Raw genomic sequence first — 27,177 nt, 5'->3', positions numbered from 1 at the left:
TGATCTCTGCAACATTGTTTGAGAGAGCAACAGTTAAATATTCCAGTTACTGCATATGAAGCCTTGGATTTGTACATTCACTTGAGGGAGGAAATAAGAGCAATGGTCTAATGCACCTAAAATGTAGATTAACAATAGGTATAAGTTTTGTCCCCCTTTTTTGCTTTTTGAGAATGTCTTACTTGTTGCCCTCTACCTTAAAGGATCCCAATAACTTTTCTGCATTTCCCAAACACATATAGTGCAGTTTTCATGCTGCATTACAGTGTTGTTGCTGTTTTCTTAACCTTCAACCTGTGTAACATCATCATCATCAATTTTAATAGCATTTGTACCACATCACATTTTCACAATGTATCAAGTTACACTAGTGTTAACATGTTTGTGTTAGAATTCCTCAAATTAGTCTTTGAAATACATTTTGTACACAATATACATTGAATATGTTGTATATCTGCTTGGTATGCATGGTCTTCCTTTCTCTGAAATGTGAAATGTTACCTATGCACAACTTCACTGTGCTGGACCTCAAGTAACTGTGTGGTGGCAGCAGTGTGGAGTAGCAATTAGTTCTTTTGAGCTGGGGGTCGTGGGTTCAATCCCAGGTGGGGGGCACTGCTGTTGTACCTTTGAGCGCAGTACTGTACCTAGAATGCGCCAATAAAAACACAGCTGTATTAATGGGTAATTGTATGTAAAAATAAGATGATACTATGTATTGTAACAATTGAAAGTCACCCAGGGTGTCTGCTAATAGATATTAGCCTATTAGGCCAATACTTTACCTTTGTTTGTATGATTCTCAAGGGAAGTTATGTTAGACAATAACTGGAATATATACAATGTAATCAAGTATCTCTACCTTGGTGCAAGGTACAGGGGATAAACAGTCTTGGGCTGCACAGCTACAATTGATTATTAATAAGATAGCCCAGCATGGTTCTGGAATGATGTTATATGCATGGAGACCTTGACTAGAATCCTAAAGGTGTACTGAGAAGAGGCACCACTGAGACTCACTATAGATCTCCCAGTACTGTAATCTTTGTATATAATTACTTATCTGACCATTGTATTCTGTAGAATATATAAATTACCTGTTGATTGTCTATCATGTCACCTTCCATCCAGATTTGTTAAATTATACCCTTTCAAACCAGCTGACATAGAATTAAATAAAATATTTATTACAGCAAAACATGCAATTTCTCTTTATAACTGAGGTTCATACAATAATAAACTGTATGTTCAAACAATACAATAGGCATGGTCATACCTAGCCTTATTAGCCTAACCAGAAAAATGTCATAAATCACATGGCCATAGAAATAATTTGGAGATTTTAAACCTTAAAAGAGAAATATATGTCACATACAATTACATAATTAGGGTATCACGGGGGTTTGTCAGCTTAAGGGGTTACATTTTGTTAAACAAAACGATTCCATGATTTCTTTTTTTATCTCCAATGGTTTATTTGTCCTATGCTTTAATACATTCAGACATTAAACTGCATAAATTCTGGAAAAATGGAGGTGTTCTAAAACTTTTGACCGGTACTGTATATACAGATTTCTTTAAATTGGAACTCTACCGACGAGTGACAAATTAAAGGAAAAAACAACATAAATTGTCTCAATAAGGTGATGGGCCACCATGAGCCACCAGAACAGTTTCGATGCACCTTGGCATAGATTCTATGAGTCTCTGGAACTCTACTGGAGGGATGGAACACCATTCTTCCAAAAGATATTCCCTCATTTGGTGTTTTGATGATGGTGGTGGAGAGCGCTGTCTAACGCATCAGTCCAAAATCTCCCATAGGTGTACAATTGGTTTGAGATCTGGTGACTAAGGCCATAGCATATGATTCACATAATTTTCATACTCATCAAATCATTCAGTGACCCCTCGTGCCCTGTGGATGGGGGAATTGTCATCCTGGAAAAGACAAATCCCATCAGGATAGAAATGTTTCTCCATAGGGTAATGGTGATCACTCAGTATAACTTCGTAATTTGCAGTGACCCTTCCTTCTAAGGGGACAAGTGGACCCAAACCATGCCAGGAAAATGCCCCCCACAGCATAACAGAGCTTCCAGACCCCCTCACTGTATAGGTTAAGCAGTCAGGCCTGTACCATTCTCTTGGTGTACGCCACAGATGCACATGAGAGAATGGTGAAGGATGACCATATCACTTAATCTCTGTAGACCAGTGCCTATAATGTTTTCACCACTGAACTCTCGAATGTGCATTTGTCTTTGTAATGATGGGTTTATGCACTGCAAACCAACTATCATATCCCTCTCTGTGTTCTTGCTGACACAGTCTAATCACGTCCTGCATTGACATTCTTAGTCACCTGGGAAAGAGTTGCTCTTCTGTTTTTCCTTACATATCTCAGTAATGCATGAGCATCATGGTTATTGAATGTGCAATTTCGACCACAATTTCAAACCCTATTTACTGATGTGTTTTCCATAGATCTAAATGCAGATGTAACTTTAGTCACTGTTCCTATTGAAACACTAGCCAGTTGAGCAGTCTTTGTGACTGAAGCTCCTGCCATTCGTGCCCCAATAATAACCCCTCTTTCAAGGTCACTTAGATACTTTCCTCTTACCATCTTTATGCAAAATCATGGTCAACTGGACCTGCTCAGCATTTTTATATATGCCATAGAGCATGATAGGATGTTCATTTCTTAATTGTATCATGCAGTACACCTGTTTGGAGGCATCTGCATTTGTTATGTTCCTCCACTCATTTATTCAGGTTTTTCCTTTAATTTGTTACCTGTCGTGGTTGTGGTCACAGGAACGGGTCAGGCAATCAGGCAAACAGAGAATCGGGGGAAGTCCAAGGTCATGGTTGAGATCTGTAGTAAGAACTGACAAAACTTTGCAAGTGAGTGAGAGTCAGGGAGGGGTTTATAAAGCAGATGATAGATAGCAGGTGTGTAGTGAATAATCATAGTGCTGTTCACTGGCGGCTGGGACACCCCTGCAGCACTCGCGAGGCGGGGGGGCCCCCACACCCCAAAGCATTTTTTTTTTTAAATTAATTAATTAAAAGTAGCAGCAACAATATCTAACATGCATTACGGTCCACAGCGAAATGCTTTACTTCATCGGTGGGGGGGGGGGGGGATTGTGGGCGTACTGTATTTACGAGGATTCCGGCCGACAGCGACGATATCTTGCATGCATTACGTCATTACGCTGATTGAATTTCAAAATTGCTAAACAGTAAGCTATGTTTCGCTAGGTGACGGTAGACATGAATAAAAGAAAATATGCAAGGGGTGCTCAAAAGCGGAGCAATAAATTGTTGTCTGAACAAGCTTGAGCTAAACACCCAAAGATTGTGTCGTTATTTAGACAGACCAGAGAGGAAGAAGCTATCAGAAGCGTTAGCATTTGAAAAGGACTTAATAGCCTACAGGCCATGAAGAATGATTCTAGTTTTATTTTGTGTTAGTCTATTTACTTTCACGTAATGCATTTAATGTGTGTGCAGGCTAAACAACCCAAGTCAATTTCCTATTATCTACAATAAATAATCTTGCTTACTGATTGTCAGGATTTTTTTTTCCTTTCCCTCCATTGATCGTATGTTACTTCATAGTGGCGGCAAGGATGTCATTGGTGCTGATTCAATAATCAGGAGGCTATAGGCAGCACTGTGCAGTAGTGGTTAGGGCTTTGGACTCATAACTGGAAGGTTACCTTGAGCAAGGTACTTCACTTAGATTGCTCCAGTAAATGCCCACCTGTATAAATGGGTACAAATGTAAAAATAGTGTGATATGTTGTGATTAGACAAGGGTGTCTGCTAAGAAATCAGGTAATAATAATAATAATAATAATAATAATAATAATAATAATAATAGTGAGACCCACATGGTATCTATCAGGTGGAAGATTTCCCTAAACTAGTAGATGGCCAAAGCTGGGGGGGATCCACTGGTCATGGTCCACATTGGAACCAATGACATAGGAATGGTAGGGCAGATACTAAATACTAAATACTTCCAGTACCACATGCCAGGCTAGGGAGACAGGCAGAGATTAGAAAGTTCAACACGTGGTCTTGGTCTTGGCATTGGTCTTTCTTCTGGGATAGATGGGACCTGTACAAATGGACAGTCTGCATCTAAATAGAAGGGAGCATTGGTATGTGAGTGTATGTGCAGAGTAATTGAGGATCTTTTAAACTAGGAACTGGGGGGAGGGAGCTCTGGCAATGGGACATGTTCTACTAGTAGGAAAATGCTAGTAGGAAAGTCCTGAAATGTTTGTACCTCAAGTATGTTAGACCTAGAAGCCACAGTGCTGGTGTGTGACTATGATGTTGTAGGAGTGACAGAAACATGGCTTACAGAAAATGATGGAGATGAATACAAGTTTAAAGGATACACACAGTTTAGGAGGGAAAATCATCAAAATCAAAGAGGTGGTGGGGTAGCATTATATGTCATAAATGACATTGAGGCAGAAGAACTCAAATTAGATCCTAGTAACAAAACAGAATCTTTGTGGGTTAAACTTTTGAACAAAAGATCCAGAGGATTAGTGGTAGGAGTGTGTTACAGACCACCCAACTTCGATATTCAGAAAGATGTTGCATTGTACAATGTAATCAATGTTGTATTCTGCATACAAAAGGGATAGAGACAAAACAAAATACAAAGAATATGTTGAACTGCAAAGAGATCTTAAGAAAGGGATCAGGAAAGCAAAGAGGGAAAGAGTGTGTTACAGACCACCCTACTCAGATATTCAGAAATTGTACAATTTAATCAGGACTGCATGTAGCAAGGATTTAAATTTCCCAAACTTAGCCCAGTTGGGACTACAGAAGCAGAAATAGAAATGGTTGAGATGGTAAATCTGTCAGGGAACCAACCAGAGAGAGAGCATGCATTGATTTGATCTTTTCAAATGACAAATATAGAGTCAGAGGGACACTAGTTAGAGAACCAATGGCAAACTGTGATCACAATATGATGAGTTTTGAGGCATACTTTAATAAAACAATGGTATACAATTTTAGAAGGTATGAGGCAGCACTTAGAGTTAGACTGGGCCACACTGTATACAGATTCAGTTGATGGATAGATATAAATATAAATATAAATGGATGTTTATATTTCAAGTATATACTACTTGAGGCTCAGGAGAAATCTGTACCAAAACTTGAGGACAAAAAACAAATTGAGGACCAAAAAACATTGGCCAAAATTGTTTAATAGAAGTATGCAAAAAGTATTAAGAAATAGAGCTGAAACAAAAACAAAGAATATATAGAACTGCAAAAGGGTGTTAAGATAGGGATCAGGAAAACAATGAGGGAAATAGAAAGAAACAGCTCTTGGAGCTAAAACTAATGCAAAGAGCTTTTTTCAACAGCAAGAGGTCAATAAAGGAGGAAGTGAAACAGCTAAAAGCTAAAAATTGAAGTATCTTAGAAAATGAACAAGATGTGTCAAATGTTCTAAACGAGTATTTCACAGAAGTTTTTGCAAAAGAAAAAACAGATAACATGCCACAGGTAAACAATCAGTCCAGTCAAACTCTATCAGATATCCGGATAAATGAGGAGGAGGTATTAAAGGGATTAGCAGAATTAAAAACAAACAAATCACCTGGGCCAGATAGTATATTTCCAATAGTACTTATAGAAATTAAAATAATCATTTAAAGGTTATTTACATCATTTAAAATATTCCAAATGACACTTAGAACAGGGGATGTGCCAACTGATTGGAAAACTGCAAATGTCATAACTATCCACCAGAAAGGGGACAAAACTGAGCCAGAAAATTACAGACCAATCAGTTTCACCTGCATTACGTGTACAATTTTTGAAAAAATGATTAGACAGAAAATAGAGGAGCATCTTAATTGAAAACCATATTCGGGTTGATAGTCAACATGGATTTAGACAAGGCAGATCATGTCTTAATAATTTTTTAGAGTTTTTTGAACATATAACTGCAGCTGTAGATATGGCATATGATATGATATACTTAGATTTTCAGAAAGTTTTTGACAAGGTTCCACACTAAAGACTGATCCTAAAATTGGAAACTGTGGGTATTCAGGGTAATATAAGCCGATGGGTTAGCACTTTATAATAAGGTCCCCATATAAATGCTTTATGAAGCCTTAACAGATGATGAACTCATTTATAAAGTATGAACAAATAAGTTACAATCATGAACAGATACTTTATTAATGCCACTATTTCTAGTTTATTAACCACATTACTAAGGATTTATCACTTTATAACCATTGATAAATGCATTTGTCAATGTTACTAAATCCGTTTATAAATTAGTCTTGATTGTACAAATTAATTTGATTGTGCAAGCAAGTTATAACTGTCATAATTTAAGCTCTGTAAATGTAAGCAATAAACAATTTATTAATCCCTTTCTTCCCAATGAATAATTGATTTATCAAATACTTTTATTGTTCTATTGCTCTAGGCATTTTATTTTAACCCAGTGCTGAAATGATGCTCTCTTAGATAAATTAATATATGCATGGCTTTAATCTGCTACCTGTATGCTGTAGAAAGAATGTGATCATGGCTGGATACTATTACTGACCTATGTAGGTAAGACAGCGGTACACATGCTTAGCATTTAAAACAAGGACAGAGCAGAATACGGGAGTCAGTGGTTCAGATCTGAAACAGTAGATTAGGTACACTTATCTTAAATCTGAGGTTGAGTATTGTTCTTCAAAAGTAAAACAATAAAAGTAGTTTTCTCTGTTTTGTTTTGTCTTTTGTACAGGTGTGAAGCTTGTTTGTTGCAAGTTCTCCAACTCCCATCCTTAGTTATTTTCTTCACTTCATGTGAGAGGAGAGAACTTGATACAAAAGTAGATTTCTAAAGTTTACCTTTCAATTAGTCAGACAAGGTAAAACAAAATGTAAAATAAACATTTTTGTGATGTCTGTAAATGTTGATTTAAGGGTTTATACATTTTGGTTAATATATTGTAGGTATGAAAAGTTGCATACTTTAAATGGCATACTGCAAAACAGTGCATAGGCTTATACATAATTCTGGGCACCACACTTCAAGAAATTGCTGCTCTAGTGGCAATTCAGAGTCGAAAAACCAGACTTATTCCAGGTTTGAAGGGAAAGTCCTACTCGGAGAGACTGAGGGAACTGAACCTTTTCACTCTGGAACAGAGGAGACTACATGGGGACTTGATTCAAGTCTTCAAAATCATGGAAGGCATCGACCACATCAAACCAGAGGAGCTTTTCCAGATCAGCAGGTACACACACATCCGGGGACACAAATGGAAATTGGGCTTCAAAGCATACAAGACAGAAAACAGGAGACACTTCTTCACACAAAAAGTTATTATGATCTGGAACAAACTCTCCAGCAACATTTAAAAATAGACTGGATAGGATCCTTGGATCACTTAGTTATTAATGGACACCAAATGAGCATGATGGGTCTAATGGCCTACTCTCGTTTGTAAACTTTATTATATTCTTATGTATAGAAAGATGATCAGCAGATTCATTTATTTGGATTCTCAATGGATTTGAGTTTTGGTGAGACAGACAGGTGCATAAATGATAAACACATTTTTGAATAAGAGTAAATGTGAACACAAAGTATTCACATTAGCACACTCTCTTTAGATAATGTGATACAAAGCATGCACTTAGTTTCTCTTAAGACACACTGCAGGCCCTACCATTTTCCTATCCATAATAGCAGCAAATTCAGGAAAAATGTAATATCAAAGTAATGAAAAAAATACCAAAGGAAAAATACTGTACAACATGTAATTATTTAAGTAAACAACCAAATAAACAATGAATTGCTGTTTACTTTCTTTCAAAATCTGTAAGAATTAAACAGATATTTGCTAAGAGTAAGAAATTATGGTGGGTTTCCTTTGTTGGAGACACAAATCAGAGGAACAGAGCCATGGTCAAAGAGTTTGTAAGGCAGTGTCCCTTTAGAGGTCCATACATCTGCTTTGGGGTCATAGCAGTCAAAACAATCAGAGTCTTCTATAACATTATGGTTACTGATGTAGCGACCGCCAGTCACATACAAGTTATTGTTGATCACTGTGGCTCCATGGTGCATTCTTCTTTCCTTCATTTGTGCACATTTTACAAATTTGTTTGATTTTGTGTCATAGGCTATCATTCTTCTTGTGTACCCTTTGGAAAAACACAAATGTTGTTTTATGTTACATGAAAAGGTTATAGGGATATAGGACAGTAATGAATAACATGAATTGTACCTACAAAGTCAATGCTTATTTATTTTTACACAGACAGGTGTGAAGTAAAGCAGCACTTGCATATTTGAACATGAGGTAAAATTAATGAAAATATTATGTATAAAATACAAACATTCCTTAACTATTAATTGACTGTCAAATAGCAGTACAGTAAAAAAAAAAAAAAAAAAAAAAAATTGAATTAATCTTTGCTCCTGTGAAATTGCACTTTAATGAAATTACAGTTCATTTTGTATGATTCTACACACTATGTTGAAATTGTTAAAACTTTTTAATTGCTATTAGGGTATGTTTCATATTTAATGTGAAAGGAGAATTATTAGACTTACATTTAAAGGGAAAGTGAGGGTTGGATAAAATATTTACAAATATTAATATGTAGCACTTAATTTCTTTATTCAGATTAAGATCATATAAAGTTCAAGGGACTTGAAATTAAAGATTTGTATATATATGTTTATATACAGTGAGGGAAAAAAGTATTTGATCCCCTACTGATTTTGTACGTTTGCCCACTGACAAAGAAATGATCAGTCTATAATTTTAATGGTAGGTGTATTTTAACAGTGAGAGACAGAATAACAATCCAGAAAAACGCATTTCAAAAAAGTTATAAATTGATTTGCATTTTAATGAGGGAAATAAGTATTTGATCCCCTATCAATCAGCAAGATTTCTGGCTCCCAGGTGTCTTTTATACAGGTAACGAGCTGAGATTAGGAGCACTCTCTTAATGGGAGTGCTCCTAATCTCAGCTCGTTGCCTGTATAAAAGACAACTGTCCACAGAAGCAATCAATCAATCAGATTCTAAACTCTCCACCATGGCCAAGATCAAAGAGCTGTCCAAGGATGTCAGGGACAAGATTGTAGACCTACACAAGGCTGGAATGGGCTACAAGACCATCGCCAAGCAGCTTGGTGAGAAGGTTGACAACAGTTGGTGCGATTATTCGCAAATGGAAGAAACACAAAATAACTGTCAGTCTCCCTCGGTCAGGGGCTCCATGCAAGATCTCACCTCATGGAGTTTCAATGATCATGAGAACGGTGAGGAATCAGCCCAGAACTACACAGGAGGATCTTGTTAATGATCTCAAGGCAGCTGGGACCATAGTCACCAAGAAAACAATTGGTAACACACTACGCCGTGAAGGACTGAAATCCTGTAGCGCCCGCAAGGTCCCCCTGCTCAAGAAAGCACATGTACAGGCCCATCTGAAGTTTGCCAATGAACATCTGAATGATTCAGAGGAGAACTGGGTGAAAGTGTTGTGGTCAGATGAGACCAAAATCGAGCTCTTTGGCATCAACTAAATTCGCCGTGTTTGGAGGAGGAGGAATGACCCCAAGAACACCATCCCCACTGTCAAACATGGAGGTGGAAACATTATGCTTTGGGGGTGTTTTTCTGCTAAGGGGACAGGACAACTGCACCGCATCAAAGTGACGATGGACGGGGCCATGTACCGTCAAATTTTGGGTGAAAACCTCCTTCCCTCAGCCAGGGCATTGAAAATAGGTCGTGGATGGGTATTCCAGCATGACAATGACCCAAAACACACAGCCAAGGCAACAAAGGAGTGGCTCAAGAAGAAGCACATTAAGGTTCTGGAGTGGCTTAGCCAGTCTCCAGACCTTAATCCCATAGAAAATCTGTGGAGGGAGCTGAAGGTTCGAGTTGCCAAACGTCAGCCTCAAAACCTTAATGACTTGGAGAGGATCTGCAAAGAGGAATGGGACAAAATCCCTCCTGAGATGTGTGCAAACCTGGTGGCCAACTACAAGAAACGTCTGACCTCTGTGATTGCCAACAAGGGTTTTGCCACCAAGTACTAAATCGAAGGGGTCAAATACTTATTTCCCTCATTAACATGCAAATAAATGTATAACTTTTTTTAAATGCATTTTTCTGGATTTTTTTGTTGTTATTCTGTCTCTCACTGTTAAAATACACCTACCATTAAAATTATAGAGTGATCATTTCTTTGTCAATGGGCAAACGTACAAAATCAGCAGGGGATCAAATACTTTTTTCCCTCACTGTATATATATATATATATATATATATATATATATATATACACTCACCTAAAGGATTATTAGGAACACCATACTAATACTGTGTTTGACCCCCTTTCGCCTTCAGAACTGCCTTAAGTCTACGTGGCATTGATTCAACAAGGTGCTGAAAGCATTCTTTAGAAATGTTGGCCCATATTGATAGGATAGCATCTTGCAGTTGATGGAGATTTGTGGGATGCACATCCAGGGCACGAAGCTCCCGTTCCACCACATCCCAAAGATGCTCTATTGGGTTGAGATCTGGTGACTGTGGGGGCCAGTTTAGTACAGTGAACTCATTGTCATGTTCAAGAAACCAATTTGAAATGATTCCACCTTTGTGACATGGTGCATTATCCTGCTGGAAGTAGCCATCAGAGGATGGGTACATGGTGGTCATAAAGGGATGGACATGGTCAGAAACAATGCTCAGGTAGGCCGTGGCATTTAAACGATGCTCAATTGGCACTAAGGGGCCTAAAGTGTGCCAAGAAAACATCCCCCACACCATTACACCACCACCACCAGCCTGCACAGTGGTAACAAGGCATGATGGATCCATGTTCTCATTCTGTTTACGCCAAATTCTGACTCTACCATCTGAATGTCTCAACAGAAATTGAGACTCATCAGACCAGGCAACATTTTTCCAGTCTTCAACTGTCCAATTTTGGTGAGCTTATGCAAATTGTAGCCTCTTTTTCCTATTTGTAGTGGAGATGAGTGGTACCCGGTGGGGTCTTCTGCTGTTGTAGCCCATCCGCCTCAAGGTTGTACGTGTTGTGGCTTCACAAATGCTTTGCTGCATACCTCGGTTGTAACGAGTGGTTATTTCAGTCAAAGTTGCTCTTCTATCAGCTTGAATCAGTCGGCCCATTCTCCTCTGACCTCTAGCATCAACAAGGCATTTTCGCCCACAGGACTGCCGCATACTGGATGTTTTTCCCTTTTCACACCATTCTTTGTAAACCCTAGAAATGGTTGTGCGTGAAAATCCCAGTAACTGAGCAGATTGTGCCCGTCTGGCACCAACAACCATGCCACGCTCAAAATTGCTTAAATCACCTTTCTTTCCCATTCAGACATTCAGTTTGGAGTTCAGGAGATTGTCTTGACCAGGACCACACCCCTAAATGCATTGAAGCAACTGCCATGTGATTGGTTGGTTAGATAATTGCATTAATTAGAAATTGAACAGGTGTTCCTAATAATCCTTTAGGTGAGTGTATATATATATAAACATGATGGTTAGAGACGGCTTACTCTGTGTTCTACTCATCTAATGCTACTCTTTGGAAACACTGGAAGAATAACATCTTACCCCAAACAACTACAGATAATTATACAAATAATATTTGTATATATATATATATATATACCGATCAGCCATAACATTATGACCACCTGCCTAATATTGTGTAGGTCCCCCTTTTGCCACCAAAACAGCCCTGACCCGTCGTGGCATGGACTCCACTAGACCTCTGAAGGTGTGCTGTGGTATCTGGCACCAAGACGTTAGCAGCAGATCCTTTAAGTCCTGTAAGTTGCGAGGTGGGGCCTCCATGGATCGGACTTCTTTGGCCAGCACATCCCACAGATGCTCAATTGGATTGAGATCTGGGGAATTTGGAGGCCAAGTCAACACCTTGAACTCGTGATTCATCAGACCAGGCCACTTTCTTCCATTGCTCCATGGTCCAGTTCTGATGCTTACGTGCCCATTGTAGTCACTCAGCCCCCCACCACAACCAATTCAAACCAAACACATCTCTTTAGTTTGTGCTACGTTTGTGCCGGTTTGTGCCGATTGAAACAATGTTTCAGCTATTATGGTTTTAAAGTTATTGATGATTATTTATTACACGAGTGACATCAATCTGCCCCCCCACAACATCCGATTCAACCCAAACACGTCTTTCGTTTGTGCCGGTGAAACCAAAAGCATGTGAATTATGGTTATTAGGGATGTGCATGACAAATATTTTGATTATCGATAATTGTTGTCTGTTCTCAACTATTCGCATACTTACCCCCCACCCCCATTCAAAATGCGACATTAAATGCAAAATAATGCAATGTGACAATTTTTGCAATTGCAAAAAGTTGTAAAGTTTATTTTAAAATACCTATCTAACACAGCAACTTTGTTAAATAAACATTAGACTATGTGAAAATACCTTCCTGCGTACCAAAATGGCATACTAACAGCAGCATAAAGCAGACCTCTCAACTCTCACAACGGCACAAACCGGCACAGACGTAGCACAAACGAAAGAGATGTGTTTGGTTTGAATCGGTTGTGGTAGTGGGGCTGAGTGATGTCACTCGTGTAATAAATAATCATCAATAACTTTAAAACCATAATAGTTCAAACATTAGTTTCAACGGCACAAACCGGCACAGACGTAGCACAAACGAAAGAGGTATGTTTGGTTTGATTCTGTTGTTGTGGGGGGGCTGAGTGACGTCACTTGCCGAAAATAAATAAATGTTAATATCTTCAATACCAATGCAGCACAAACATTTATTTCAATGTATGTATTTGTTTGATTAAAGGACGACTTAGGTGGATCCGCCCAAAATTCGGGCATCGATTACAAAGTATTCATTGTCTGAGAAACTATTTGAGATAAAGACGTGTTTTTTTAGCTTCTTAGCTGAGATTCTGCTGAAAAGAGCCATGTGCGGTTTGTTTACATCACGCACTTCCTGGTTTTAGAAATGCAATGCGCAATGCAACACATGGGGCTGGAATTGACCAATGAAGAGGAGGTTACTGTGTGTCATGTGCCATGGAGATCTACCTTTACTAGCCAATCAAAAAAAACCTGTCTCAGGCAGCTGATAAATGTCGGGTTACAGACCGAGCAGAGAGGTGGGAGGAGGGGGAAAGCCGGCAGAGTGAGAGCGAGAGAGGGGCCTATTCAATTCAGTTCATATCTCAGCTATTATAGATGCTACTGATGTGGTATCTGTGGATTCAGAACAGCTTCTGCTATGCATGTATGCATGTATTATGTACTTATAATACAGTATATGTTATATATATATATGTGGACAATGTGCAATAAAGTAAAAAAGAAACAGGATTAGCTTATTATTTGTAATGTAAAACGGAAGCTGATCAAGATTGTGAGGTCAGCAGAATATATAACAAGACTCCCTGGCATGCCAGGTGCCCCTCTGCCACTTCCTGGAGAGGCCCAGCTTTGCTCAGTGGCATGTCTGAGGGACCTGAATAACTCAGGGAAAATAGAATCTCAATGTTCTCCTGGGTCAGCTTGCAAAAATTGTGCATTATTTCAGTGTTATGTATATAGTTTATTGAAATACAATGCATATTTCAGTACCTAAGGCTTTGAAGAGTATCGTCGTTAACGTCTGGCTGGGTGTCATCTTTTCATTGTTTAGACATTTTTGGGGTCTTAAATTATATTTGATGAGGTCTTAAAAAGGTCTGTAAAAGCATTAAATTTGACTTTAAAAATGGTGCAAGAACCCTGTCCAGACCTTTGCTTTCCCTTTAGACCCTGATTCTTGGATTCCCCAGGCTATCTTGTTTGCCTGAAGCCTTGACCACCTGCTAGTTTATCTGACCATGAGTATTCTCTTGCCCCTGTTTTGCTTGTTGACTGGCTTTAATCATCTGTCCTGTGCTGACTTGTCCCCTGTGCTCTGCACCTGGGTTCTCTAAGCCCCTAGGACCCCCTGGCATTACAATATATATTACAATTTTTTGCCATTCATGTATGCTGGTCTTATTTCAGTAAATTAACAAATGTATAAATGTATGCCCAATATATTAGTTGTTTTCATTACTATGTAGTAGCAGACCTTTGTGCTTTGTTACAAAGTATCTATACACAATCTCAAGCAGGTGTGCACACTATTCAGATGGTTGTCCAAAGCACTGAGTGTCTGGGTTGGAAACATGCTCATTAGTTTGAAATCTATAAATATTCAAATAAAAATAATAAAATATAGACTTAATAGTAGTGTTTCAGGTTTTATTCGTTTCGATATTTGATTAACTAGTTGATTTAATTACTCTCGTTGCTGTTTGCCAATTTCATAGCGTCTATACTTGGTTTTATTATGCCACCTTAGACTGTGTTGAGGGAACTGCATTGCTATTAAATATCTATTAAACCTGTAATACATTGGAAACCACTCATAATTCCTGAATCATTTTATTACCCACCATAGAACTGTTAGTCATTTCTAAATTAATGTTACAAATGTTTTCTAAAAATCAGATTGTGAGACCCAAAATAAATCTTTCCACTGAGCTTTGATCTTGTTGTTTGTGGGAATCCTGAAGAAATATTGATATTCATATTTACAATATTTGATCCACCCTTCACATTCCCTTTAAATATTAGGGAGGTCAGTTTCTTCAGTACACCATTATTTTATTGTTTAAAAGAAAAACAGAAGGTTTAGTTTGTTTAGCATACCTCCAATGATATAGATTTTGTCTTCAATCACAGCTGCAGGTGCACATACATTCTTAACCATCCTGGTTTCCAGTCTGCACCACATATTTCTAGAAACATGATATATCTGGAATACAAAATATGAAAACAAAGATACTTTGGTTTTAAATCAAAACTAATTACAATCGTTTATGTCCTGCCATCAAGTTATAATTTACAATTATATAAACTTTTGCCAATGTTTTGATTTAATCCCATCCTTAGACTACCTATGTTGCAACTAATAATCTACCATGTGATCAATTTGCATGGTTGTGTGAAACTTCACACACACACACACACACACACACACACACACACACACATATATAGAAGTTGTGAAATTCAGACCAACTCACAACTTAAGATGCACTCACAAATGCTTGTCACAACATGTCACAGTATATTCTGATGAATACAATGTGAGAATTAATCAGAACTTTTTCTGATTTTCTGATTCTGAACTACATTACTGAAGATGCACAATATCCACACAGTATGTAAGTACATGTAAAATCCAGTTTGAGTCTTGTCCTAGTGGAAAATTGTGATACAGGGTCTTGCTGTAGTGACCTTCAGCATTCCTCACCGTGTGCTATTCTGGTAAGTGGATTCCTTACAACCAGTATGCAATTTCGGCAAAATAATAATTATAATAACTTACATAACTTATCCATCCATCCATCCATTTTCGTAACCGCATATCCATGTGGGTCGCGGGGGACACCGGAGCTGATCCCGTCAACCATAGGGCGCAAGGCAGGAATACAACCAGGATGGGACGCCAGTCCATCGCTGGGCACACACACACAGGACAATTTTAGTGGGGCCAATTAACCTAACCAGCATGTCTTTGGAAGATGGGAGGAAAGCGGAGGACCCGGAGGAAACCCACGCAGACTCCACACAGACAGACACCCTGAGAAGAGACCCAAACCCAGGACCGCTGGAGCTGTGAAGCAGCAATACTCACCGCGCCGTCCACATAACTTATAATAATACATATTATTATAAGTTAAACATTAAACGTTATGCAAGTTATTATTATTATTATTATTATTATTATTATTATTATTATTATTATTATTATTATAACAATACTACTACTACGCTGAAAAAATGATTTATTGGGTCAGTAATTATTTTATACATGGTGTAAATTCTACATAAAAACTCCTTTGTACTTGATAATATTGGGTTTAGTTCACACTTTAACTTCATACATAAGAGTTGTAAATATGCTTCAGAAGATTAGTTAAATATTAATTGTAATTTCGCAATAAAATTTAACTAAGCAGAAACGCATGGAAAGCCGGGAGTTTAGCTTTGGCGCCTGGCATCGGGGACGGACGGAGTTAACGCTGTAATGTGCCAGAGACGCGGGCGCCGACTCTTCAACGAGGACAAAAACCTTCTGCTGTGCCCTGGATTCATGAAGTAAGATTTTCTTTTACCACAATCGACTTATACTGTAATAGAATTGTGTTGTCAATATAATATTCTAGTAGAATTCTCTGACATAACTCGGGTTAGATTATTTTATTTAAATTAAATAGCAATGCTACCTGCGTTAGCCATTAGAACCGGCAGTTGTTTTTAGCCAAACCTCGGAGGTATTTTTGCTATAACTGAGCGTGAGATAAGAGCGGGGATCAGCGTAAGTCTTTTATATGGATTTTACTGTTTTTTTGTTTTAGCCAGTTACAAACATTTTACGATAAAAACTGAGATATTTCAGATTGTTAGCATAATTTGGAAGGTTGTTTTCATGTTCTTACCAGGTCCCCTAACAGGTGACTTTACTCTAGATGGCTCAGGAATTCAGAAGAATCGCAGCAGTTCTTCTCATGCAAACCTTTATGAGGAAATTTGACGGTTATGGTTAACATTTCCCAGGCTATTCTTTTGAAAAATTAGTCTTTGTTAGCAAATGCCATTGTTTAATTTGTAGCTTAAATGTTCTAGGTCTTTGGTGATGGGTTTACTGGGACCATAGTCTGAAACACATGAGAACTTTAACTGTGACTGCCCATTCTAACATATTTTTTAAATGATTGCAGTGTGAGAGGCATTTTTTTCTGATGTCACCAATAACTTCAATAAAAAAGTTGACAAGATACATACTGTTCAACGTGAGTGATTTAAACACTGTTGATGGGGTTAAATGTTATGCATCTTACAATGTATAATCAATAATTTATACTGAAATAATGTAGTTTAAAAATACTGACAATTGGGAGTTAATTGTTATTTAATTTATTTATTTTTATAAATATTTAGGTATTTGACAATGAAGTAAAATTTACTAAGAAACTATGAAAAATTAAGTAAACCTTACCTGATATATATACAAATATATCAGTAAAGAATCAGTAAATTTTACTTAGTTTATGTGGCTAAATTTAAACACAGTACATGGGGTTAAATTTAAACACAAAAATTGATTGCAAATTGTTGCCTCATTATTTTGGGGTAAATCTTAGACATTATTTTTTTCAGTGTACTACTACTACTACCACTAATAATAATAATAATTATGATTATTATACAGCGAACATTTTGTCAGGGTTCGCATCGCAAAAAGCGAGTCAATTCACCTCCATTTGTGATGCATTTTCTTGGGAGATTCGCTGATTGTGCGAGGCATTAAAATACGTTTTTCTGACCCAAAACAAGCATCTAAAATACTCACCTACTGAAGGCTGGTTTATACTTCTGCGTCTGCGTCTCTGCGTACATGCGGGGGCGTCATGCGCAGACGGTCGCACAGCTGTCTGCCAACATACTTGCACGTAAGATTGAAGCGTCCATAGGGGGCAGTGTCGCATTAACATCACACTCTACAGAAACGAAACTCAATATCTATGGTGCACCTAAGATTGTATGGATGTAAATTAACACATACTGTTAATGACATGTTATTTTATTATTATTACAGAAACTACATGCACACACACATACAAATTGTATCCTGTATGTGCAGATCTCTATTGTCTTGCTATAGTTGGCTAGACACTTAACACTAGAACATACACACATGTCTCTGCGTATGTGAATTTCTCCTGCATATCCATTCTTATACACTCACCTAAAGGATTATTAGGAACACCATACTAATACTGTGTTTGATCCCCTTTCGCCTTCAGAACTGCCTTAATTCTACGTGGCATTGATTCAACAAGGTGCTGAAAGCATTCTTTAGAAATGTTGGCCCATATTGATAGGATAGCATCTTGCAGTTGATGGAGATTTGTGGGATGCACATCCAGGGCACGAAGCTCCCGTTCCACCACATCCCAAAGATGCTCTATTGGGTTGAGATCTGGTGACTGTGGGGGCCAGTTTAGTACAGTGAACTCATTGTCATGTTCAAGAAACCAATTTGAAATGATTCCACCTTTGTGACATGGTACATTATCCTGCTGGAAGTAGCCATCAGAGGATGGGTACATGGTGGTCATAAAGGGATGGACATGGTCAGAAACAATGCTCAGGTAGGCCGTGGCATTTAAACGATGCCCAATTGGCACTAAGGGGCCTAAAGTGTGCCAAGAAAACATCCCCCACACCATTACACCACCACCACCAGCCTGCACAGTGGTAACAAGGCATGATGGATCCATGTTCTCATTCTGTTTACGCCAAATTCTGACTCTACCATCTGAATGTCTCAACAGAAATCGAGACTCATCAGACCAGGCAACATTTTTCCAGTCTTCAACTGTCCAATTTTGGTGAGCTTGTGCAAATTGTAGCCTCTTTTTCCTATTTGTAGTGGAGATGAGTGGTACCCGGTGGGGTCTTCTGCTGTTGTAGCCCATCCGCCTCAAGGTTGTACGTGTTGTGGCTTCACAAATGCTTTGCTGCATACCTCGGTTGTAACGAGTGGTTATTTCAGTCAAAGTTGCTCTTCTATCAGCTTGAATCAGTCGGCCCATTCTCCTCTGACCTCTAGCATCAACAAGGCATTTTCGCCCACAGGACTGCCGCATACTGGATGTTTTTCCCTTTTCACACCATTCTTTGTAAACCCTAGAAATGGTTGTGCGTGAAAATCCCAGTAACTGAGCAGATTGTGAAATACTCAGACCGGCCCGTCTGGCACCAACAACCATGCCACGCTCAAAATTGCTTAAATCACCTTTCTTTCCCATTCAGACATTCAGTTTGGAGTTCAGGAGATTGTCTTGACCAGGACCACACCCCTAAATGCATTGAAGCAACTGCCATGTGATTGGTTGGTTAGATAATTGCATTAATGAGAAATTGAACAGGTGTTCCTAATAATCCTTTAGGTGAGTGTATGTTACTATATATTTGAATTAGTTACATATATGGAATTTCTGCTGTTAAACTCCTCAAAATTAATGAGCTATAAATACGTTCTACGATAATATGGGCTTTGTAAACAAATTAGTAATTATGAAATATTTATAATCATGTTTATTGGTGAAACACGCTATTTGCTACACATCATATATTAATTATAATTATGTATTGTCTTAGATTTGCACTTGATATAGCGCTCGTCTGATCGGCTCAGCAAGTTTCTAACTTTCCTTTGGAATTCAATCCTGATCATGTTGTAAACCCGGGTCTCTGGATCAATGCCTTGATCATCACCTGTTTAATCATGAATGCTAATTGTTCATTCCGTCCACGGAAAGCAAAGTACATTTTACCTTTCGTCCAAAATTGCTAAGCACGGAATACGTGGGCATTTCGTGGGATAAAATGTGAATTATGTTCACGAAATGTGAATTATATTAACGAAATGTGCAGTTCGAGGGCCACGGCTCTCAGAATATCCTGCTCAGCCAATCAGCGCTGGCCTGAGTCGCGCTGTTGATCTCGGAGGAGTGGCGTCGGAACTACGCAGAAGTATAAATCGGCCTTTACATGTAATGGCCACCATTTTCGTCTCAGAATGCATGGGGGTGATGGCAGGTTGTTACAATTTGAGACTTGCTTTCGAGCTCACGTCCTCCATGGCAGTCTCTGGGGTCCGCACTTTCCAAATCGTCCCAGGGGCGGTACGGGCGTTTACGTCATATTACTCTAATCCTGTCTCCCATAGGTGCTCAAAGCTGTCACTCCAGAAAACCGCACGTCTTTAGCTTTCGAATGAGCCTAGTTACGGCAATTTCCGTATAAGCAGTGCTGAGCGACCTCCCCTTTAAGAAACGCGTATGTTTTTGGGTTTTTTTGTGAGGAGAGGGGGGCCACACCCCATGATCTGTTACCAGAATCCTGTTCCTCATTGGCTAACGTCATTTTCGTACAGGGCAGGGCTGTAGCTTTCCAATGATACCAAACACGACCATATCCGAGCAGACTAGCCTGCGCTGAGCTGTGTGTTCGTGTGAGAGCTCACAGACCGCACACAGGGGAGCAGGGCGCTTACAGAATAGATGCGATTCACAGACAGAGCAGAAAGACGCGATACAGCAAGAAAACCAAATACAAAGTAGAAAAATTGAATCTGACACAAAAAAGAATACACCTTACCCTTAAAAAACAAATCATAGATGCCGAGTCTGTTTACAGCACTACGAAAGCCACTGACAGTGTGTTGTTTGAAATAATAAAACGCCATGGCAACGTGGTGGCTGGCATGAGTTACTGCATCAACATTGACAGGAGCTCTTGTAAAGAATAGCCTGTGTCTATGTAATGCCTAAAGTGACAATATTCAAAAGCTAGATGTTTGGAATTCTATTTCCCTGTTTAGTATTTTTCTTTACTTGTATATAGTTATTCCGGTTGTTGGTAGTCTAATATAAATGGCTGTAATTTCTGTTCTGGAGGTCAGATTTTAGTTTCATTTTTTTACACAAGTTCATAAGACTTTGAAGTTTCAATGTTCAGTTAAAAGCCTGCCTGGAGCAATAAAAAGTTGTTATACTGACCATAAATTATTTTTGTTCTTATAAGAGTTTGTTTTTCTCCACTTTTTTGATTTCTGTATTAACGTTGGTGGGACAAACACAATTATTTGTTATTTTCTGAATCTCCATTTTGTGCTGAGTGTTTCCATATAAGAAACTTGCCTCTAGCCCTTGTAGTTACAGAGATAAGTAAAAATATGACAACAGTAAAATCAAGCAAAAAATGGGGGACTTCAGAGGGTTAAAATAAAGAAGTTGTATTGAAAGTCACTTGAAAGTGCATAACTGTATTAGTCAAGACAGATATCCTGATCTGCACTGAGTCTGATACTGAATGTTATGCATCTATAGAGTTTAAAACTTGTATTAGCACACCAGTTCCTCTCCTATGCAATGGTGAATGAAAGCATTACTTAATAAACAAGGCAGTCAGGGTCTATGAGCAGAGATGGATAGTACTGTGTAGGATTCTGGAAAGGCTTGATTACTACCTCAGGAGAAGCATGGAAGACTTGGGTACAGGGATGAGCATGAGATAGGCTACTATCTACAGTCACACACCTGCAACATGCAAGCATTAAATAACAATGCAAATATCTGTAAAATACAGTCTAAAAAGCACGCAAAGTAATGTAGATAAGAATGCACATATCATGAGAACAAAACAAAAAAACACACCACTTTTGATCATTGGTAGACCAATTTAAATTGCCATTCAAGGAACTCATGTTGCTAAGCAAAAATATTTTTGATTAGCATTGAATATGCAAACAAAATGTACGCTGTTAACTTGTAGACTGGCTACATTTTTTGATTGTATACCTGTATCAATCTGGCAGGGTTCTGCATCACATCCTCTCCTCCGAAAATATAGATTCTTTGGTCTGTAGCAGCCACAGCTGGGTGTAGAACAGCTGTAGGCATGGGTGCCATGGCTTCCCAGAGGTTAAACATGCTGTTGTATCTCGCCACAGTATTGGAAACTTGCCTGACTGGCCCAATGCCTCCAAAGACAAAGATACAGTTCAGGTATGAGACACTTTGGTGTGCGTAACGTGGTTCAAGCATAGGCTCAGCTGTCCTCCACTGGTTTGCTTTGAGAGAAAATGTGTAGACTTTGGGACTGACAATGCTGTCTCCACTGTTTATGATCAGGCCACCCAGTACATACAGAATGCTGTGAATACACACAAAAGAGGCTTTATAGAGCCTGAGAGGGAGCTTTGCTAGCCATTGCCAACGCTGAGTCCTTTCATCATACAGCAGAGCCTCCCTAGTTGTCTGCTGGTTGTTCTTTCTACCACCAACAACCACAAGAGTCTCATGGCAGGTGTACCGGCGTGGGGTCACCCACAGAGGCTTCAATTCTCGTGTACACTTTGTGCTCACAGAGAACATCAGTCTTCTTACTGACTCTATTATGTCTGTGCAGAGAGGGGAAGACTGAATAAGGGGATCATTAGCTATGAATTGGAATAAGTAGGTTCGATGTATATACCTAAGTCGTACCTTCTTGAACAAGTTGTGGATTGCGCTTTTCCTAGAGAAAGGGTCATGGTGAATCCAAGCCACTAGGGTTTCAAAGACTTGCTCCTCTTCTGCACACAGCTGGTCATCCTCTAGATAGCACTCCAACTCAGGTAAAGACAGCTCTTGAAAATCCTCTGATGCAGCCACATCTGAGAAACTTCGCACTGCCATCTCCTTTGCCTTCTTCCTTAGACTCTCACAGTCCAAGATTTCAGATAACCGGATCATGCTCAAACAGTTTTCTGGGCTTAATTGTTCTTGAAGGAATGAAGAACAGGCCTCAAATAACCGTGGATAGTGGAGCAAAGATGCACCCTGCATCAGTGGCAATACCAGGTCCATTTTAATGGTTATGTTCCCTGTGTACACAAAGTCTACTATAAGGCTGAGAACATTTGATGTAATACCTCTCAAGTCTATTTTGTCCTGCTGGCTTTCTTTGAAATTGCTGCAAAACATTGCCCTAAAATAAGGACTACTGGAAGCCAGAACATTTCTGTGGCAGGGTATTTCTTCATATTCTGAGCATAGAAAAACATCTGTGAGAATTCTTTCTTGTCTTAATCTGTTCAACTCTGAGAGAAGATTAGATGAATGCTCTTTATCCTTAAAATGAAAGGCCTCTTGTATCTTGTCCATTCTATGCAGAAAAAAAGGAAATATGTGTCACCATTCTATCCACACCATTACTTTTGGTTTTCCTCAAGTGTTTTGGGAACTCAACAAACCAATATTCTGTAATATAATGCAGTTTTACTAACATGATGTGGAAGTAAATGAAATAAAACATGCATACAAGTGGATGCATAATGTATATATACATCTCTCTCTCTCTCTCTCTCTCTCTCTCTCTATATATATATATATATATATATATATATATATATATATATATATATATATATGAACCAAACACGCCTTTCCTACATGCATCCCATGAGATGCTCCAAGGGCTAACATTACATATGATTGGGAAAACAGACATGAGGTAGTGAGCAGAGCACATTCAGTGGCCAATGGAGGCATTGCATCAAATAGAAAATGAAAGAGAAGGCATAACTGAAGAAAATAAACCAATTAACATGACACTCTTAAGTGGAGGTAATATTGGGCCTATGGCCCTTTATGTTTACAGTCATAAGGGGAAACATACCTCAGCTGGCACCGCATATCAATGGTACTAGACTTCCTGCTAATCTTTTTAAAGTGTGTTCATTTTTTTTAACTGTGCTTAGCTGCCAAGTTATTAAAATAGTGACTAAATCAGTATTGATAGGTTTTTGTGTGTGTGTATTAAATAACTTGATTGCACTATATCATTGCCTCATTGTGTCAAGATATTTGCTCCATGCGCTTTGACAACCAGACCTCTGTTACACTTTGCCTGGTAAAGACATCTGAAGGCAATGTTAATGTAATGTAATGCTAATTACATTAATTACTTTGCTGAAATAGACGTTCGCCATATTACAAATTCATAATTTATGTTTTTAAAACAATTAACAATTGTAAAATGTTTCCCTTTTTTAGATATGAAACCAAATTGCTTAAAGGTAGGGTATGCAATCTTTTCCAGAAACATTTTTTATTATATCGGTTGAAAGTCTCTTCACATCCTGATAGCAATCAATCATTTAAGTGGTCTAAATGTAAAAAATATATATATATATATATATATATATATATATATATATATATATATATATATATATATATATATATATATATATCTTCTGTGGAAGGGACAGGACTAAAATGTCCGAATGTAATGATAAGATGTCCTTCCTGTCTGTCAATCTATATTTCCATACCGCCGCGCAACTTGTTCGCGCAGACAATCAGACGTCATCAGCGCGGGAACCTTGACGCTGTGCAGAACGAGCGCGAGAATGGAAGGCGAGCCGCAGCTACTATTTTTAAAAACATAATAACGTTATGATTGTAAGGTCTAACCTATGAATGAGACATGCGGTAATCTGAAACTGTTACGATCGATTCCACCCACACGTCTCTCCTCCTGGCTCTGAGACTGTCTGCTCTGTGTGTGCGCAAGTGTGATATAGGGGGCGTGGCTTTGGAGACGCCTCTGAAGCGAGGGCGGGCTCTATGCTTTCAAAACAAGCTTGCTAACTGCTGGCTTCTCAGGATTGCATACCCTAGCTTTAAATGGAATCAGATTCTCTTCACATACACCTCACACTTGTATATATTTCTGTGATTTGTTTCCATTCATTTAACATATAGGTTGTCCTAGAGAGAGAAACTGGCCCACTGCTATTTTGCCTCTCTTAAATCATCTGAATGCATTCTCACAGCATTAGGTTCCTTCCTTTCATGTAAGCCAATAATATTAAACCTGTTACATGACATCCCTCAACTGTTACTCTAGCCTATAACAGTTTGTCTTTAATAGTTCCATTGTTTAAATATGAACATTTTACAGCATTGTTTGCTTTTTCCTTCTGGAGCCTGGAAATAATTTTATATTAGAGTATAACTGCATAATGACTGTTTCAATAATAAAAATGGTGGTGGAAAGGGGAGAAAGATTATTAGATGACACTACTAAAAGTTATATAAAATATTAATATTTAAAATGTGCAGAAAACTATCATAATTTCAGATCTGGAAAATGAGGTCATATACATACATATAGGTTCAAGTTTTAAAGTTTTATTTTTATCCCATACATAATTCCCTCAGCTACAAGCCTGAAAGAATCATGTTCTGATCTGATAGAGAGGCCCAAGAAGGTTTTCCTGGGCTTGTGGATAGCTTTAAAAATGCCACAGTCTAATCTAATCTAAACTGTTCAATACTATCCAGTATTTCAGCATACATTGTGTAATCCTTTTCATCATCAATTTCAAGATTAAGCACTTGTTAAACTAGATTTTGCATAATGCTGGTAGAAAGGGGAGAGAGATTATTAGATGACACTGCAAAATGTTTTTTTTATTAATTTTAATGAGTTATGCACTGCAGAAAATCAGAAGTACATTCAGCAGAAAAGCTTAAAGTATGAACAGTAGGTTAAACAATATTGTTTAACCTACAATTCTGTAGTTTTCTATTAGCGGGTGGGTCAAAGTTCTGATTTAGGGCCAGATTAAATCACAACTTTGGCCCACCCGCTATTAGAAAACTACACAACTATCCATATTAGTGGTTACATTTATGATTAGAAGAAAGTGGCTTCTTACTAAAAATGAAGCCGCAACTGAGTACAGTTGTGTAGTTTTCTATTAGTGGGTGGGTCAAAGTTTTGATTTAATCTGGACCTTAATCCGGACCTAAATCAAAACTTTGATTTACCTGCTAATAGAAAACTACAGAAATGTACTCAGTTGTGGCTTCATTTTTAGTAAAATGCCACTTTCTTGTAATCATAAATGTAACCGCTATGATGTACAGGTTTGTAGTTTGCTATTAGCGGGTGGGTCAAAGTTTTGATTTAGGTCCGGATTAAGGGTTTAGTATTCTTCATGGTAACACACACAAAAAATAAAAATAATAATAATAATAATAATAATATATATATATATATATATATATATATATATATATATATATATATATATATATATATATATATAATGAACAACTTTGATTATCATTCAAATTGCACCACAACAATGCAATAGCCACAGATGTGGTATATATAATCTGGTAAATACTAGCATAGTTATGGCTCTAAAGTAAAAGGAAACAGTGCTGTTGTATCTTCTTATGTCTCACTAATCTAGTTATTTTATTTTATTTATTTACTATTATGACCATAACATTGTGACTTTCTTATCATTATATATTTTTTGCAATTAAAATAATCATGCTGTTCTCGAAAAATAACATTAAAATTAAATCGGAAATACCCATCAAAAGTGAATGTTAAAAGAATGACATTACATGTTGCATCTAGGCTAAAGGAGTGAAGAAGGATATCTGTTAGTTAGAAATTGGTTACCTAGGTTCTGATTTATATTAACAGAGAAATATTAAGAATCCTTTATGTTTACATTAATGCAGACATCAGTATTAATAACTGCATAATACTAAATGAAACTTCATATTACTAAATTATATAGTTTGAATTATTATTTTAGATGTTAAATCCAATAAGAAAAAAAATATTTAAATAAAAAATATCAAAAAACAAAACACAAAAAACACCAAGACTTTTGTGAAGTTTTTCAGGATTTTCCCAAACATTTAAACATACATTATCACATACTATTTTATTAAAAGTTATGCCAATTTTAGCAACCATTTGCCTTTAATCTACAGCAACACAGCATGTATGTATTCATTTTGAAATGTATTCCTCACAGACTGAGCTACAATCTGACAACATTTACCATCTGGAGAATCTCCTTACCTCACTGTTTATACAGAGCATCCAGGTTTTCCTGACAATCTTCTTCCACTTAAGAAATTTCAGAAAACAAGTAACAAATACTTTTTTGTTCTTTTTATTTTTTTACTAAGTACACTATTGGTAATGAGAGGTGGATGTGTTTATGAAGAAGGCAGTCTGACTATTGTTGTTGGTGCTTGCCATGAGGCCACTGTATACATTCCAATGTTATTAATAGTATGTGCAAGAACTCTCCAGCAAGATCATGTGTCTCTCCCCTTGTTTTTGTGACATGAGCTTGTTCCTCATCCTTGAGCATATTCCAGTCCATGTTTCTGTGTGTTTACAATGGTATAAACAGAGACCCAGATGAACTTTGAGCTATTCAAGGAGCTGGCCTTCAGTTTGGAAATTATACAGCAGTCCAATAGGTTGTGTAACTGGGGAAGTCTGTAAATATAGTCAGCTGCTAATGTCCAGTGTGAGATAGCTAAACAGCTGAAGTATCAGGCTTGGTTACCTTGGTTTGTCTCTTGGGGAGCGGGGGGGAAGGGTGGGGGAGTAATG

The 27,177-nt window shown here is 37.9% G+C and overlaps 1 protein-coding gene across 2 annotated transcripts; it reads right to left on the bottom strand.

Moving 5' to 3' along the window:
* Positions 1 to 5,232: 5,232 nt before the first annotated feature.
* Positions 5,233 to 26,946, bottom strand: LOC136713778 (kelch-like protein 38). 2 transcript variants are annotated; one of them, XM_066690995.1, is made up of 4 exons: positions 26,632 to 26,943; positions 21,549 to 22,896; positions 14,821 to 14,926; positions 5,233 to 8,217 (listed from the first exon to the last, which is right to left on the bottom strand). In XM_066690995.1, the coding sequence occupies exons 2-4, from the start codon at positions 22,893 to 22,895 to the stop codon at positions 7,928 to 7,930; spliced, it is 1,743 nt and encodes a 580-aa protein (XP_066547092.1). In that variant the 5' UTR covers position 22,896; positions 26,632 to 26,943; the 3' UTR covers positions 5,233 to 7,927. The 2 variants fall into 2 exon arrangements, with proteins under 2 accessions (XP_066547092.1, XP_066547093.1); XM_066690996.1 differs by lacking the exons at positions 5,233 to 8,217; positions 14,821 to 14,926 and adding an exon at positions 17,237 to 17,678 and having other exon boundaries at positions 26,632 to 26,946.
* Positions 26,947 to 27,177: the final 231 nt, after the last annotated feature.

The sequence above is a fragment of the Amia ocellicauda genome, chromosome 18 (assembly GCF_036373705.1).
Source record: "Amia ocellicauda isolate fAmiCal2 chromosome 18, fAmiCal2.hap1, whole genome shotgun sequence".
NCBI classification, from domain to species: Eukaryota; Metazoa; Chordata; class Actinopteri; order Amiiformes; family Amiidae; genus Amia; species Amia ocellicauda.
This window is presented reverse-complemented; position numbering and strand designations above follow the sequence as displayed.

What these genes read in the sequence shown, in the direction of transcription:
- LOC136713778 (XM_066690995.1), bottom strand. Translation starts at nt 22,895, where the DNA reads ATGGACAAGATACAAGAGGCCTTTCATTTTAAGGATAAAGAGCATTCA. An exon ending in ACCCTGCCAGATTGATACAG is followed by an intron (nt 14,927 to 21,548) that starts GTATACAATCAA and finishes TTTGTATTCCAG; the next exon opens with ATATATCATGTTTCTAGAAA. An exon ending in CAAAATCTATATCATTGGAG is followed by an intron (nt 8,218 to 14,820) that starts GTATGCTAAACA and finishes GTTTTTCCAAAG; the next exon opens with GGTACACAAGAAGAATGATA.